Source organism: Odocoileus virginianus, chromosome 1 (assembly GCF_023699985.2).
Source record: "Odocoileus virginianus isolate 20LAN1187 ecotype Illinois chromosome 1, Ovbor_1.2, whole genome shotgun sequence".
Classification (NCBI taxonomy): domain Eukaryota; kingdom Metazoa; phylum Chordata; class Mammalia; order Artiodactyla; family Cervidae; genus Odocoileus; species Odocoileus virginianus.
In genome coordinates, this window is record NC_069674.1 from 213,612 (window position 1) to 228,958 (window position 15,347).

Genomic DNA, 15,347 nt, shown 5'->3' on the forward strand with positions numbered 1-15,347 from the left:
GCTTATCTATTGACTTACTGACATGCCTTCTTATCTTTATTATTTCCTTCCTTTTGTGTTCTCTGGTTTTGATTTGGTGTTCTTTTTCTAGCTTGTTAAGTTAGATGTTCAGCCTTCCTTTGTTTAAACTGCTTTTATTTATATCTATAAATTTCCCTCTCAGACCTGCTTCATTCCCATCTTTCAAGCTTAAAGATGTGTTTTTCATTATCATTTAGTCCTAGTTTTTCTAAACTCTTCTTTTGATTATCTTTTAACTATAAAAGTGTATAGTTTAATTTCCAATCTGTTATTAGTTTTCTATTCAGCTTGCTAATGATTTCTGGCTTAACTCGTAATCAGAGAGCATACCACATAAATTAAATCCTCTGAAATTAGTCAAAGTTTCATTTTCATTTTAAGACAATGCAAATTCTACAGTTATTGGTTTGTGTGCTACATATATCATTTACATCATTTATCAATCATGTTATTTAAATATTCTAAATTTTACTATTTTGCATAACTACTTCCCCGGTGGCTATGGTCCATGGAGTCACAAAGTGTCTGACACAACTGAACAACTAACACTTTCACTTGTTCTACCAGTTACTGAGAGACGTGTATTAAAATCTCCAACTATAATTGTGGACTTAACTATATCTCCATCTATTTATTTCACTGTTTGCTTTATATATTTCAAGGTTATGTTATTAGGGGCACACCCATTTCATGTTTTATCTTCCTGTAAGCTGTCCGTGTTTAGTAATGTGCCTTGTCTTAAAAATAAATCTACTTTTATATTAGTGTAGTTATGTCCGCTTTCTTTTATTTGATATCTGCAAGATATATCCCTGTTTTACATTTGAGTGTTCTATAAGCTCCATGTAACTGAGACTTGCTATTTACTTCCGTCTGTTTTTAGTCGCACACAGCATCTTACACTCACATTCCAACCACTTGCCGACAAGCTGGAGCTTCGGTCTGCTTCCATCTCTTCGCTGTTGTCTCGGCTGTTCCGCGGCCCCTGCACTCTGTTCGTGTTTGTTTTTAAGTTGTCGAGTATTTTTATTATTCCAGTGTTTCCCTTTTGGATTGTTAGTCGTATCTTCAGTGACTCTTCCTCTGGTTTTCACCTCATGTTAACAAAGTGCATCCGTGTCTCACATGCATTAGCCTCCAGTTACTATTCCCATCTCTTCCCAGCAGCTCAAGCCTTCCCCTTGCCCTCCTGACTTCTGTGTCATTGTTCTATATTCTAATTGGGCACATATTTTAAATGCCACATGCATGATCACTATTTTTGTTATTTTCAAAGGCAGAATTTGTTTAGAATTGCCCATCTGTCTGTCTTTCCTTCCTGCATCTTCATGTTTCCATCTAGGTCATCTTCCTCCTCCCTGAAGATCTCTTTTTAGGAGACCAGGCCTCCCAGCAATGAATTCTCATGGTTGTTGATTGCCTGAAATCATCTTAATTTTGCCTTCACTTTTGAGGATATTTTTGAGAGTACCGAATTCTTTGTTGGCAGTTACTTTCTTTCATCACATTAAAGATGTACACCATTATTTCTTTTGAAAAAGCCAGCTGCCAGTCTCACCACAATGCTGCTGAAGGATGAGTCTTTTTCTCTGGGTCCTTGGAAGATTTCTTTCTTTGTCTTCAGTTTTTAGCAGTTTTGCTGTCATGGGCTTTAGTGTGGTTTTCTCTGCAATCCTCCTTCTTGGGGTTAGTGGAATTCCTTTAATCTGTTATTATACTTCATCAGTTTCAAAAATTCTTGGCCAGCAGCTCTTCAAATATTTCTTCTACCTTGTTCTCTCTCTCTTTTCCTTCTGAAACACCATTTTCACATGATAAATATTTTCAACATTTCCTGTACATTTCCTCTTGTTTCTTTATATTTTCCATTAATTTGTTTCTCTCTACTTTAGACATGGGTTTCCCAGGTGGCTCAGTGGTAAAGAATCCTGTCCGTGCAGGAGACACAAGAAACACAGGTTTGATCCCTGGGTTGGAAAGATCTGTTGGTGGAGGAAATGGCAACCTGCTCAGTATTCCTGCCTGGAAAATCCCATCGACAGACGAGCGTGGCAGGCTGCAGTCCATAGGGTTGCAAAGAGTCAGACACGATTGAGCACACGTGCATGCAGGACTTGAGACATAGTCTACCAATCTGTTTTCCAACTTATAATAATACTCTATTATTTTACTGTGTCTAATATAATATTTAAACCCAGCTATTTAATTCTTAATTTCATGGGTTTTTTAAAATTTTGAATTTTCCATTTGATTTTTACAATTAATTCCATCCTCTAATCAGTATCATTTCAGTCACTTAGTTGTGTCTGACTCTTTGCAGCACACGAGGCTTCCCTCTCCATCACCAACTTCGGGAGCTTGCTCAAACTCATGTCCATCAAGTTGGTGATGCCGTCCAACCATCTCATCCTCTGTCTTTCCCTTCTCCTGACTTCAATCTTTCCCAGCATCAGGGTCTTTTCCAGTGAGTTAGTTCTTCACATCAGGTGGCCAGTGTATTGGAGTTTCAGGTCCAGCATCAGTCCTTCCAATGAATATTCAGGACTGATTTTCTTTAGGATTGATTGGTTTGATCTTCCAGTGCAAGGGACTCTCAAGAGTCTTCTCTAACACCACAGTTCAAAAACATCAGTTCTTCGGCGCTCAGTCAGAAGTAAAGGCAAATATTTATTAGGTCACCATCCTCTAATTTTCTTGGCTATATTTATCAGAGCCATTTTATAGTCATGTCTTAAAATGCCAGTATCTGGATCTCTTTCTAGTCTCTGGTTTATTTTTGTTTTTCCATTGTTAACTGCATTTGATCATTTGGTACTATTTCTGGCATATTTATTGATTATTGAAGTTACATATAATTAAATCATAGAGGCTTTAGATGGCATCTTACCATAGAGAGGATTTACTCTTTCTAGCAAGATGGGCAGACAAGCCTGAGCCAGGCAGGGATTGAGTCAATCTAAGGCCGTGTTTTAGGCTCTCTGAAGGCTGGTTTGTCATTATTCCTAAGTCACAGCTCTTTAGGGGTTTAAGATGAAAACCTAGGAATCCTTCTACCCATCCAACACATGAGCACCTTGGGAAATGGAAGAAAGAGAAGGAAAACCTCCTGCTGCCTGCAGAGTCTGAGGCTCCCTGTGGCTTCCTTCCCTCCACCCTGTTGCCTTGGAAGCCCTTAGCGTCTTTTGCTGTCCGCTCCGTCCGGGGACGCTGTCACGAGCTCTGGGCCTCTGCTCTCTAATCACCGCTCTGCCCTGAAACCTGGATTAACCCTCAGCCAGGAGATGAGAGGAGGCTGCAGTGCCCGCGCTCCCTCCTCACCGGGGCCCCAGTCCTCTAGGTCCCAGCCGCCGCAGCTGCCCCCCAGAGCTCCATAGACAGCTTTCTAAATCACAGTTGACATGCGAGGGAGGTCAGGTAAGTTTCTCTATGGAGCCACAGGTGCAAGTCTGCTTAGAATATATTTGTTAATATCCTTGAAATTTGTAAACTCTACTTCAACTTAAGGAGTTAATGTAATGGTTTAACGATCTTGGAAGTACATTTGTGAGGAACAGCTTGTCTCCAAACAATTAAAAGTCAGAGTTAAATCAAATATCTAATTAAGTCTTCTCCAAAGCAGAATTTAAGTGTTGTAAAATGATTATAAACAAAATGTTCTTAACATGTTTTAAAGAAGCAAATATTACATAAAGTTAAGTTCAAAGACAGGTTGTTTGAGGTGGGTCTTGCAGGAAGTTTGCTGCAGAGACGCGTGGTGTTCACATCTGTGAAGTGGGGTGTCCTTCTGCAGGCTCAGACACACCGTGGCTGTGCTGTATACATTTATCCCAAAATCCTGTTTCTAGGACTTTGCTCTAAGGCACAAAGTCAGAAATAAAGGGCAATATTGATACACAAAAATGTGTACCATAATGCAAAGCTGAAAACATCTTAAATATGCAAGGAATACTTAAATTGTTCAGTTCAGTTGCTCAGTCATGTCCGACTCTTTGCAATCGCATGAACTGCAGCATGCCAAGCCTCCCTGCCCATCACCAACTCCCGGAGTCCACCCAAACTCATGTCTATTGAGTCGTTGATACCATCCAACCATCTCAGCCTCTGTCGTTCCTTTCTCCTCCTGCCCTCAATCTTTCCCAGCATCAGGGTCTTTTCTAATGAGTCAGCTCTTCGAATGAGGTGGCCAAAGTATTGTAGCTTCAACTTCAGCATCAGTCCTTCCAGTGAACACCCAGGACTGATTTCCTTTAGGATGGACTGGTTGGATCTCCTTGCAATCCAAGGGACTCTCAAGACTCTTCTCCAACATTGTTCACTTCCATTAAAAAGAAGCTTTAAGATTAAAGCCACACGGGTGTCTGTTGAAGTGTTTAACTCTCCATCTCGTCCCTCTTCCATGACCCCCATTTCCCCCCCTCCCCGTCCCCGTCCCCATCCTCCCTCCCCCCCTCCCCGCGCCCCCACCTCGCAGGAAGCTGCACTGCACCCGGAACTACATCCACCTGAACCTGTTCCTGTCCTTCATGCTGCGGGCCGTCTCGGTGCTGGTCAAGGACGACGTGCTGTACTCGAGCTCCGAGAGGCTACACTGCCCGAACCTGCCCTCCTGGGTAAGGCTTCCGGGGCCGGGGCCTCCAGGCGGCCTTGTGAGCTCCCGCCCCGCCACCAACCTCCGTCTGGGATGAGGTTCAGAGCAGGCTTCACTGTGGCCCCGGTTGGGGTGGGGGGCGGAGGGTGTCCGGCCTGCGCTCAGAGCATCTCAGGGCGGCGGGCGCCGCGAGTGGGGGCACAGGCGCTGCCCGCTGGCAGCTCACGGCCCGAGCGCTGACCGGGGCAAAGCCGAACTCGCTGCTGGGGACCAGCAGCAGCTGGGGGCTGGAAGAAGGGGACACAGGTGGGCACGCGCGATGCCATGTCCCGGGTTCTGAGCGGTGGATGCTTCCAGCTGGCTGGGCGGGTACCACCTGGGGGAGCGCGGCCCCGGCCCCTGCTCGGGCCGCAGTGCGGTGACCGGGCCGCGAGGGGATCGCCCGGTAGTTTCTGCGGTGGACTTAGCGGGCCTTTAGGACGAAGCTCAGTTTGGCGCGTTCATTGAGCACACCGCCGGCCGTGCTCCTCTCCTCCGGGGTTCCTCACGGCGCCGGGTCAGATCTGATATCAGCTCTTACACGAGGTGCCAGACCTGGCTCTCCGCCTACATCCCGCATGGATGGACCCATCTGCTGATTCCCTTCCTCTCGGAAGAGGAAGAGGTCTGAGTCAGGGTCTTTCTAAGACTATAAAGCCTTTTGCACACCGTATAGCTTCAGCCGCTTCCCAGCCACAGGTTAATATACCCCTGGGGACAGTCCCGCTGTGAGGCGTGGGGACTGAATGCAACAGTAAAATCAGCAGCATGGCCCTCCACCCGGACGTCCCACCCAGGTGGAAGGGGAGCCCTGGGCTTTTGTCCCGGGATGGAGTCTCCTCTGCACAGATGGGGGTCCCCCAGAGGCCAGGAGTGGGGAGACCCTGTTCTCCTCCCACTGAGAAATCTTGGGTGGCTTCCCCGCCTTACTCAGAGCTCTGCTCCAAGGAGCCCTCCTTACTTAGCTCCTCCTTCATTAAAGGCGTAGTGAACCTGATGGACCCACGGACAGCAGGCCCTTGACCCGAGCAGAATGCTCTCATGCTGTGTAGACAGAGGACCTGGCTGGCTCCCGGCTGAGGGAGGTGGGGGACGGGGTGGGGGGGGGCGCCAGGAACTTGGGTGTCCCTGCCCCGAGTCCCACCTGCCTGGGGCGCTGGGGGCAAACTCAGAGGTCTGAAACATCTAAAGAGGGGTAGTCCCACAGAGGAGGGCAGGAGGCTGGACCGGGGGCCTGACCTTGCTGAGGGTCCTGGGCTCCACAGTCCAGGTTAGTGGGGGAGAGGGAGCAGGAGGAAGGGAAGTTAGCAGAGCCCGTCAACACACACACGTGTACATGTGCTCACACCCTGGCACACACACTGTTCACACTCCGTCCCATCGAGAAAGTTTGGCTCCAACCCTGGAAGGACAGCTCTGAGGACAGGGGCTTTGAGCGGCACTGGGGGAGCCCACGTCCGTGAGTGTGCTGGCATACAGACACGAAACCACACAAGTGGCTGCGGCCTCACCTCTGCCGCTCGCTAAGCAGTGAGGGCTCCGGGCTCCAGGCCCACAGAGGTGGCAAAGCCTCCTTCCCCAGCCCTCATGTTTACGTAAGATCTCCTGTTTGCTTGCTCTTTGCACCTGTGGACGCTGCAAGTCTCCCCAGCACCGTAGGGAAATGCCTTCTGTCCCCATAGGGCCCGAGAGGCAGGCGTTTCCAGTGTGACCCCTGACAGTGGCTTTGACAGTCATGAACGTGGGTGCAGTTTTCTCGTCCTTTTCGAGGGGGTGGGCCTCAAAGAAGCCAGCTTTATTGGCTCGTAAAGTGGGCCTAGAGACAGAGCCCGGCTCCCATCCCTACGGAGGCCAGCCCACACTCACACGGACGCCTCCTTCTCCGCACTTCTTGGTTTGGGTTTCATCTAAACTGTGGAAACTATGCTACAGTGAACAAGCGACCCGAGGGCCACCTGAAGCTTGACTTTCAGCAGGACCTCCTGCGGACCCTGGGGCTCAGCGCCCTGCACGCCTGGCCTGGCTGCCATGGGTGGTAGAGGCTCCCAGACGGGACAGCACTGGCCGAGGACCCGCTGGGCACCAGGCAGGGTGCAGTCCTGGCCGCTGGCCTCTCAGCCTTCCCACGACTGAAGGTCAGCAGACAGCCCCTCACCCCGGAGCCTCTGCCCTTGGAGTGTGTTGATGGCAGATGAGCCACGGGGAAGAAGTGCAGACATGGCATTTTAAACATTTTACCAAGAAGAAGGAATTGGAATCATCTTAAACACACTTTGTGCTTTTTCCTCCTTCTTCAGTTTATCTTGGAAACTCTGAGTCCTTTGAATCTAGAAGACGTGATGTAGTCTGTGTGACTGTTCCGCCAGTAACAGACACACCTTGGTTTATGTTTTCTGCCACCACTCGGTCAGGGGAGACTGGAGAGAGTCTGGAGGCAGCGAAGGGCACATGTATTTAAGCTGTAACAGGCAGAGCTGGTCGCCGTGGGCGCCGCACGTGCAGGACGCTCACTGTGGGCTCCCCCACCCACGGGCGTGGGGTCCTGCTCCCCGACACCCAGACCTGCCTGTGTCACTGTTCCAACAAGGGGTGCCAGTCCCAGGGCCTCATCTCTGGGTTTTTACGCGCCTCTTTCCACTTACCGGGCCCAGCCCTGGTGTCCTCCACATGCCGGACCCCCAGCCCTACACTCGGCATCAATAAACCTCAACTGCCTTAGAAGGAAACGGCAGGAGAAGCCTGGTGCCAGGAAACGGGAGCCACGGGGTCAGAGCTCCCCACAGCCCGGCGCCCGCCTGAAAGGCCGCCATGCGTTTCTTGCCTGGCCACCAGTACATGCGTGTGGGTCTATCCACACGGTATTAGTGTATCCACCCTGTCTGTCCACAAATATACATTTGGGGAGCAGGCTGTAAAGATACAGAATGATAGCAATAAAGTGCTGGGGGGTTGTTTACGGTGCATTTATATAACCTTAGTGATTTGAAGCCTACATTTCCCTTTTCTGAACGCTGGAGGAAATAATGTGTTTGGTGGGTTTCTCTTCTTTTTTCCTTTACTTCTCCTCTCTTGTTAAGAGTACACAGTGAGGACGGAGAGAGGACGGAGTGGGACTGAGCGGAGGGTTAGTGGAGACGACGTGGCAGGAGGAGGGGGGCCGGGCCCCACGCGGCCACTCAGGGCGACTGTCCCCTCGGGCGTGGTGTGTGTCTGCTCGGCCCGTGTCGCCCTCCACGCACGCTCGCGCCGCCCCTCGCCTGGTCCAGGTGGGCTGCAAGCTGAGCCCGGTCTCGGGCGGGACCTCCGCGCTCCTTGCGCGCACGGGCCGCCTGGGGACCCAGAGCCGCGGCCTGTGACAGCGCGTGCGCTCACGCGGCCCCTTCCCATGCAGGTGGGCTGCAAGCTGAGCCTGGTCTTCTTCCAGTACTGCATCATGGCCAACTTCTACTGGCTGCTGGTGGAGGGGCTTTACCTCCACACCCTGCTCGTGGTCATCTTCGCCCCCGGCCGGCGCTTCTGGGCCTACCTCCTGATCGGATGGGGTAAGGACTCCCTCTGCCTGCCAGGTGCCTGGTTCGCGGCCCCTTGGACCTACCCACAGAGACTCTCCGCTCAGAAAAACGCTGGGCTGCCCCTGGAGGAAGAGTCAGCAGCTTAATGTTTTGGGAGCCAGAAATTGCAAGTGAAAGTCGCTCAGTCACGTCCGACTCATTGCAGCCCCATGGACTACACAGTCCTTGGAATTCTAAGTATTCTTACTGAAGTGGGTAGCCTTTCCTTCTCCAGGGGAACTTCCCGACCCAGGGATTGAACCCAGGTCTCCCGCATTGCAGATGTGCGGATTCTTTACCAGCTGAGCCACCAGGGAAGCCCTGAAACCTGGTTAAAACCACTGTGACTCTCGTTCCTGGGGTGAGCCCCAACCGGGACGTGGTGGGGCAGAATCAGAAAGAAGGGGCCTGGGAGAAGGAGCAGGGAGACCGTCCCCAGTGAGGTCCCGCTAATGTGCTCATCAGCGGGGCTCTGCCTAAGCTGGAATCAGAAAAGGGGTGAAGCTGCAGACCCCCCACCTTCTCAGTGAGGGGCACCCCTTCAGGTCTCTGCCAAGTTAGGACACGGCGTCTCTAGCACGTTGGTACCAACAGCTAGAAACACATGCGTTTCAGGTCTATGAAGCCTTCAAACACGTATTTAATTATATTTGCTGCTTAGTAAGGCATGAGGGTAAGCCTGTGTGTATTTATGAAGAGTTTCCATTAATCTGTCCATCAGAAAGCCCTTATCCCCACTGGCAGGGGGCTCACGAAGGCTCCCGTGTGCTTCCCCGTCGGGCTGGTCCAGGTGGCCAGTGCCGGGCTGGAGTGACCGGGCATCTCTCTGCAGGCATCCCCACTGTCAGCACGGGTGCGTGGGTTGCGGCCCGGCTCTTGCTGGAGGACACGGGGTGAGTGCCTGTGGCCGAGGGGGAGTGCTGCTGACACAGGTCCTGGGGAGCTGGAGGGTACCTTTGTTTCTGGGTAGAAGGCAGCCTCTGGACGCTCGGGGGTGGGGGGAGGACTCAGGGCGGGGGAGCTCAGAGAGGGGCCACGGAGCAGGTGGGGCTGAACCAGGGCTAGCCGCGGAGCGGGGCCTGGGGTCCGCCAGGCAGAGATGGAGCCGCGTCTTAGGGAGACCGCTGCGGCCCAGAGCCCAGTGGGAGGACATCCAGGCTCAGCCCTCTGAGGCCCTGCGGCCGGGCCAGGCCCAGAGGCTTCTGCCGCGCCCAGCCTGAGGCAGCCCCAGCTCCCACCGCGGAGCCCAGCCCCTGCTGTGCCTCCTGCAGGCCCAGGTCCGCCGGCCGCCCCCTAAGTGGTCCCCGCCAGTAACAAACGCCCCAGGCTTGGCGCTGACACAGGTGCGCCTCTGTGCCTGGCTCTGGGCAGCTTTCCCACTCGGTCTCGCTCAGTCACTCACCGTGGGTACCTCCCTGCAGGGGAGGCCGGGGCTGTGGGTCTAGACGGCCACACTGAGTTCCGCAGACTCCACACCCCCCTGTCGGAACCAGCCAGGCTCCAGGACGAGGGTGGGTCTGCTCTGCTGGGAGGGGTGTGGGTCACAGGGAATCGGGGGGCATTGTACCAGCCTGCTGTCCCAGCTTCCTCCTGGAGACCGCACATGGCAGTCAGGAGCGACCACCTAACAAACCTGTGAGTTGGGGGCTGGTCGTGGGCAGTGGGGGTGGCTTGTTTGGCAAAAGCCCCGCGTGAGGGGCGAGGCCACAGGTGTGTGATATCTTCCTGTGCTTGGTTTATAGGTGGAATCCGTGATAATGTGATTTTCCTTCTCTTTCTTCAATAGTTGCTGGGACACCAGTGACCACAGTGTTCCTTGGTGGGTTATACGAACACCGATTTTAATTTCTATTATAGTAAGTGACTTCTGCATGTAAACCTGAGTTACCACCAGGTTGCCCTTGGGCAGAGAGCCCTGTGGTGAATGCAGATGGCCCCGTTCTACTCGGTCTCCCGAGATAAGAATCCCAGGCTGAGCTCTTCCACGGGGCCTTGGCCACCGTCAGGAGGAAGGGGAGGGCTAGAGGGAGACGCGGGGGGTCACGGTCAGCTTCCCAAGTGTGCAGCCTTCTATCTGAACTGGATTTCCGTCTGTGGATTGCACGCCTTAAAATGACTGTTCTCAACTTAACTGCTGCAGCCTGGGGCCAACACATCGGTGATGCCGCAGAGCAGACACCAGCTGGGCAGGCGCTAGCGCTCCTGAGCCGGCAGGGCCCGGAGCCCCGTTTCAGGCTGCGCTGAGCCGCAGACATCCAGGCCTCGCTGCCTCCCTTGCAGGGGGACTTCACACCCTGAAATGTCATCTCCTTTTGTGCAGGTCAATTTCATCTTTTTCGTTAGTATTATACGAATTTTACGGCAGAAGTTGACGTCCCCAGATGTCGGCAGCAACGACCAGTCACAGTACAAGTGAGTATGTATTTAGAGCCAACTCGGAATCACCCTCCCCAGCCTCACGCAGCCTGATAACTTGGAGGACCTGTGTGGAGAGCAGAGAAACTGGGGCTCGGGGACCCACACATGACCCCACATCTTCTCCTTTAGTCACAGGAGCGTGCCCTTGGCCAATTTACGGTGATCCCTGGACATGGAGTGACTGTCCAAGGGCTAGCATCACCATGGCAATTATTCAGACTGAGTCCTTCCCTTCGTTCCAGTGTGGACCTCCTCTAGAGAGCTGGGAATTGAAGTGTTCTATTCACTCTCCTGCTTTGTATCCTGACCTTTTCTCCTTGGCTACATGTTGTTTGCATTTTATATTTGGTTCTGTCTTCCCTATCAGACGACACGGTCCAGGCAACACCTCTTGTGGGCCTTGTACTTAATAATGACTCAGTTGATGTTTGTTGCCTGAATAATAACGGGAAGGTGGTTATCATAGTCTCCCTCATGGGAAAGAGAGTAGGGTTTAAGCGATCACCCATCATCATCCAGCTAATTAACAAGGACTGAGAACTCTGTAAAGGAACTGGAAGATGCTGTAAATCTCTATGAAGAATTCATAAAGAACAAGTAGAGCCTGCGACTCGGTGTAAACTAAAACGGGCCCAGTGTGGAGGCGCTGGTCCCGCTGGTCCAGCCTTGGGTTCAGGCAAACGGGGGCTGGAATTGCAGCCCCCAAAGCTGCGTGGCCCCAGGAGGCTACCCGCCCAACCCAGGACGGCGGGCCCTTCACTGCGTCCGCCCGCCCCTCCTTGAGACGCAGGGTGGCCTGGGGGACATTCAGGTGGCGGCCCCCAAGGTGGGCAGCCCAGTGCGTATTCTGCACCAGTTGGAGGCCCGGGGGAGGTGCCCGCCTGCCTCCTCCCCTGTGGAGATGCTGAGTAAGAACAGCCACTGAGGCTGCTGTGAGCACTGATAGAGGGGGTCTTCAGATGATGCTCAGTGCCCGGCCCCAGTAAGTGCCGTGATGGGGTGTGGGAGCACACACGTGACCGGCCCGGCCCCAGTAAGTGCCGTGATGGGGTGTGGGAGCACACACGTGACCGGCCTGGCCCCAGTAAGTGCCGTGATGGGGTGTGTGAGCACACACGTGACCGGCCCGGCCCCAGTAAGTGCCGTGATGGGGTGTGGGAGCACACACATGTGACCGGGCCCCAGTAAGTGCCGTGATGGGGTGTGTGAGCACACACATGACCGGGCCCCAGTAAGTGCCGTGATGGGGTGTGGGAGCACACACATGTGACCGGGCCCCAGTAAGTGCCGTGATGGGGTGTGGGAGCACACACATGTGACCTGGCCCCAGTAAGTGCCATGATGGGGTGTGTAAGCACACACACATGTGACCGGGCCCCAGTAAGTGCCGTGATGGGGTGTGGGAGCACACACACGTGACCAGGCCCCAGTAAGTGCCGTGATGGGGTGTGTACGCACACACGTGACCGGGCCCCAGTAAGTGCCATGATGGGGTGTGTACGCACACACGTGACCGGGCCCCAGTAAGTGCCGTGATGGGCTGTGTACGCACACACGTGACCGGGCCCCAGTAAGGGCCATGATGGGGTGTGTAAGCACACACATGTGACCGTGCCCCAGTAAGTGCCATGATGGGGTGTGTAAGCACACACATGACCAGCCTGGCCCCAGTAAGTGCCGTGATGGGGTGTGTAAGCACACACGTGACCGGCCCGGCCCCAGTAAGTGCCGTGATGGGGTGTGGAGCACACACATGACCAGCCTGGCCCCAGTAAGTGCCATGATGGGGTGTGGGAGCACACACGTGACCAGCCTGGCCCCAGTAAGTGCCGTGATGGGGTGTGTAAGCACACACGTGACCGGCCTGGCCCCAGTAAGTGCCGTGATGGGGTGTGTAAGCACACACGTGACCGGCCTGGCCCCAGTAAGTGCCATGATGGGGTGTGTACACACACACGTGACCGGGCCCCAGGCTGCGGCAGGCTCTGCTCGGCCCTCGGTGGGGGTCGGGCCACAGATAGCAGGCATCCCCCTGTGCCGGCCCTGCCTGGCTGCCCCCGGCCCCGCCCAAGCTGCAGCTCCGCCCGCCCCTCGCCGGCACTCCCAGGTTCTGCAGGTCTCGCTCGCTGCCACCTTGACCTTTCCTTTGGACTCTGGGGAGCGATCGTAAGTGGATTATAGAGAGGGATGCTTTTGTTTTGGAAACAAAATTAAGTGGGGATAATAGAATCTACTCTTTCCAGAATAACAAAGGCAGAGCACATCTGTGATGCTCGCCTGCCTGTATTTTGGCATGTTTTCTGTCTCCGTCTCATAACAGAAGTGACAGATCCCCAGGCACAGGGCCCCAGGGGTCCCGCCTCTAAGCCCCCTTTCTAGAGACTAGCAGAGTCTCAATGACAGGACTCCAGGCAGGTCTCTCTGACGTCTGCCTACCGGGCCACTCCTTGCAGAACTCCAGCCTCACTCATTGGGCAGACACCGGCCACAGTGCTGAAGGCCGCGAGACCGCTGTGTGCTGCGGTCAGACGGTCAGGCCTGCACGTGACGGCGGGGGGTCCCGAGGCCTCCCCTGCCCAGCGACGCCCCAGTCACGCACGCAGGTGGGGCAGAGTTCGTGCAGATCACCCAATACAGAGGAACCCCCTTCTTGTGAACTCTGCGGGTTTCTCAAAATATGTAAGCAAAGTGGTAACTTCTCAGTATTCAATTCAGTTCAGTTGCTCGGTCGTGTCCGATTCTTTGCGACCCCATGAACTGCGGCACGCCAGGCCTCCCTGTCCATCACCAACTCCCGGAGCTTGCTCAAACTCATGTCCATTGAGTCGGGGATGCCATCCAACCATCTCATCCTCCATCCTCCCCTTCTCCTCCCGTCTTCAGTCTCTCCCAGCATCAGGGTCTTTCCCAAGTGCTGGGTGGCGCCAGCCTAGCAGAGCCGGTGGGGAGGATCCAGAGGCGCCCTCCCCTGGCTCCCTCCACGTGGCCAGGATGAGGCTGGTCATCGGGGCGGTGGCTGGTAGCTGGGGTTGCAGAGGGCCCAGCCCCTGCCTGCCTGCCCGGCCTCCAGGTGACCCCAGGGCTCCTGACCATCAGACGTGGTGGGGTCGCTGCATCAGATACAGCCACGGGGACTCCCCCGAGGAGAGGCCAGTCTACCCGCAGAGACTTTATGTAACTGGGGGGGCGGGGTGCAGCTTGGATTCCAAGTCTGAAGAGCCCCCCAGTGACTCTCGTGTGCAGCTGTGAGAGGCCCTGGCTCACGGCAGGTTCTCCAAGGGAGTTCCTCTCAGCAGCTGCAGGCCTCTGTGCATCTGAAGCAGCTTCTCAGGCTGAGGCCCAGACGCTGAGTCAGAGGTGGCCTGCTTCAGCGTGGCCTCAGGTGGTGCCGGGGCCGGCGCTGGGGCCTGGGAAGCGCTGACCTAGCGGAGATGACGGGTACCTGCTTAGGGCGTGGGACGGGCTTGGGGGCAGGTAGGAGTGAGTTCAGCTGTCTTGCTTTCAACACCACTGCAGTGAGAAGAAAGTCTGCTCTTTGGTTAGGAGGGTAAGAGCTCCCCGGCAGGGAAATGAGATCCGGTGCAGGCTCTCCCACTCCTGAGACTTCTGAGCCCCCCAGCAGGGTCACCTGCAGGACCTGTCCACGACCGTCAGGGGAATACCGTCTTGCTTTTGCCCAGGGGCAGCCCTGCAGCACCTGCTCTTTGGATCTGAAACTAAAACTCGCCCCATCCTCCAGATGCTGGGGATGGTCTCCGCTGCTAAAACCAGGGACGGACAGGGCTGTCTGACCTGCTCAGACCAGCGCCGCCCTTTCCGACTGGCCACGATTCCCGTGAGAGCTCTGCTGCTCTGCAGGGCAGAGTGGGGCTCGCCCCTGCGTCTGCACACTCTCCCGGGACGGGCGGAGGTGTGGCTGCGTAGGGAGGCCCTCGGCTGGCCAAAGCGTGACCCCTCTCTCCGTTGCAGGAGGCTGGCCAAGTCCACCCTGCTGCTCATCCCGCTGTTTGGCGTCCACTACATGGTGTTCGCAGTGTTTCCCATCGGCATCTCCTCCAAGTACCAGATTCTGTTTGAGCTGTGCCTCGGATCCTTTCAGGTGCGGCGGGCCGGGCCGCGCGTCCCGGGCGTGCGGGGTCGGGGCGCGGGGGGCCTCTGACCAGCATCGTCTCCCTTTCAGGGCCTGGTGGTGGCGGTTCTCTACTGCTTCCTGAACAGCGAGGTGAGTCCTCTGGCCTCCCAGGGGAGCGCAGGCTCCTGGCTCGTGGGGGCTTCCTTAAAACACCCCTAGAGGACCTGCTTCCCTGGGGGCTCAGACAGTAAAGAATCCACCTGCAATGCGGGAGACTTGGGTTCAATCCTTGGGTTAGGAAGATCCCCTGGAGAAGGACATGGCAACCCACTCCAGTACTCTTGCCTGGGAAATCCATGGATGGAGGAGCCTGGTGGGCTACAATCCATGGGGTCACAGAAGAGTTGGACACAGCTGAGTAACTTCACCTCAAAAGATCTGGAGCAGGTCTACCTTCCAGGGGTCACTCAGCCGGGGTCACTGCCGCTGCCGGCTCCCCCAGGTCTCAGCTCAGCCCTCCTGAGCGTCTCTGCCGCCTCCCGGCTCCCGGGAGGAGCCCTCTTCCCTTGGCGCCTCCCACGTCCCCGTCCTCTCCTGGTGCCCAAGCCTGCCTGACCCCGGCCACGGGTATCACAGCTTCCGCACCCAGAAGGGGGCC

The 15,347-nt window shown here is 54.9% G+C and overlaps 1 protein-coding gene across 1 annotated transcript in view; it reads left to right on the top strand.

The window, feature by feature from the left end:
- Positions 1 to 15,347, top strand: part of VIPR2 (vasoactive intestinal peptide receptor 2) — a 68,538-nt gene that overhangs the window by 51,828 nt on the left and 1,363 nt on the right. Inside the window, exons 6-12 of the mRNA XM_070477979.1 lie at positions 4,493 to 4,631; positions 8,040 to 8,190; positions 9,032 to 9,092; positions 9,986 to 10,055; positions 10,520 to 10,611; positions 14,587 to 14,716; positions 14,798 to 14,839. Of these exons, the coding sequence (XP_070334080.1) occupies positions 4,493 to 4,631; positions 8,040 to 8,190; positions 9,032 to 9,092; positions 9,986 to 10,055; positions 10,520 to 10,611; positions 14,587 to 14,716; positions 14,798 to 14,839 (685 nt within the window). The remainder of the gene's footprint in view (positions 1 to 4,492; positions 4,632 to 8,039; positions 8,191 to 9,031; positions 9,093 to 9,985; positions 10,056 to 10,519; positions 10,612 to 14,586; positions 14,717 to 14,797; positions 14,840 to 15,347) is intronic.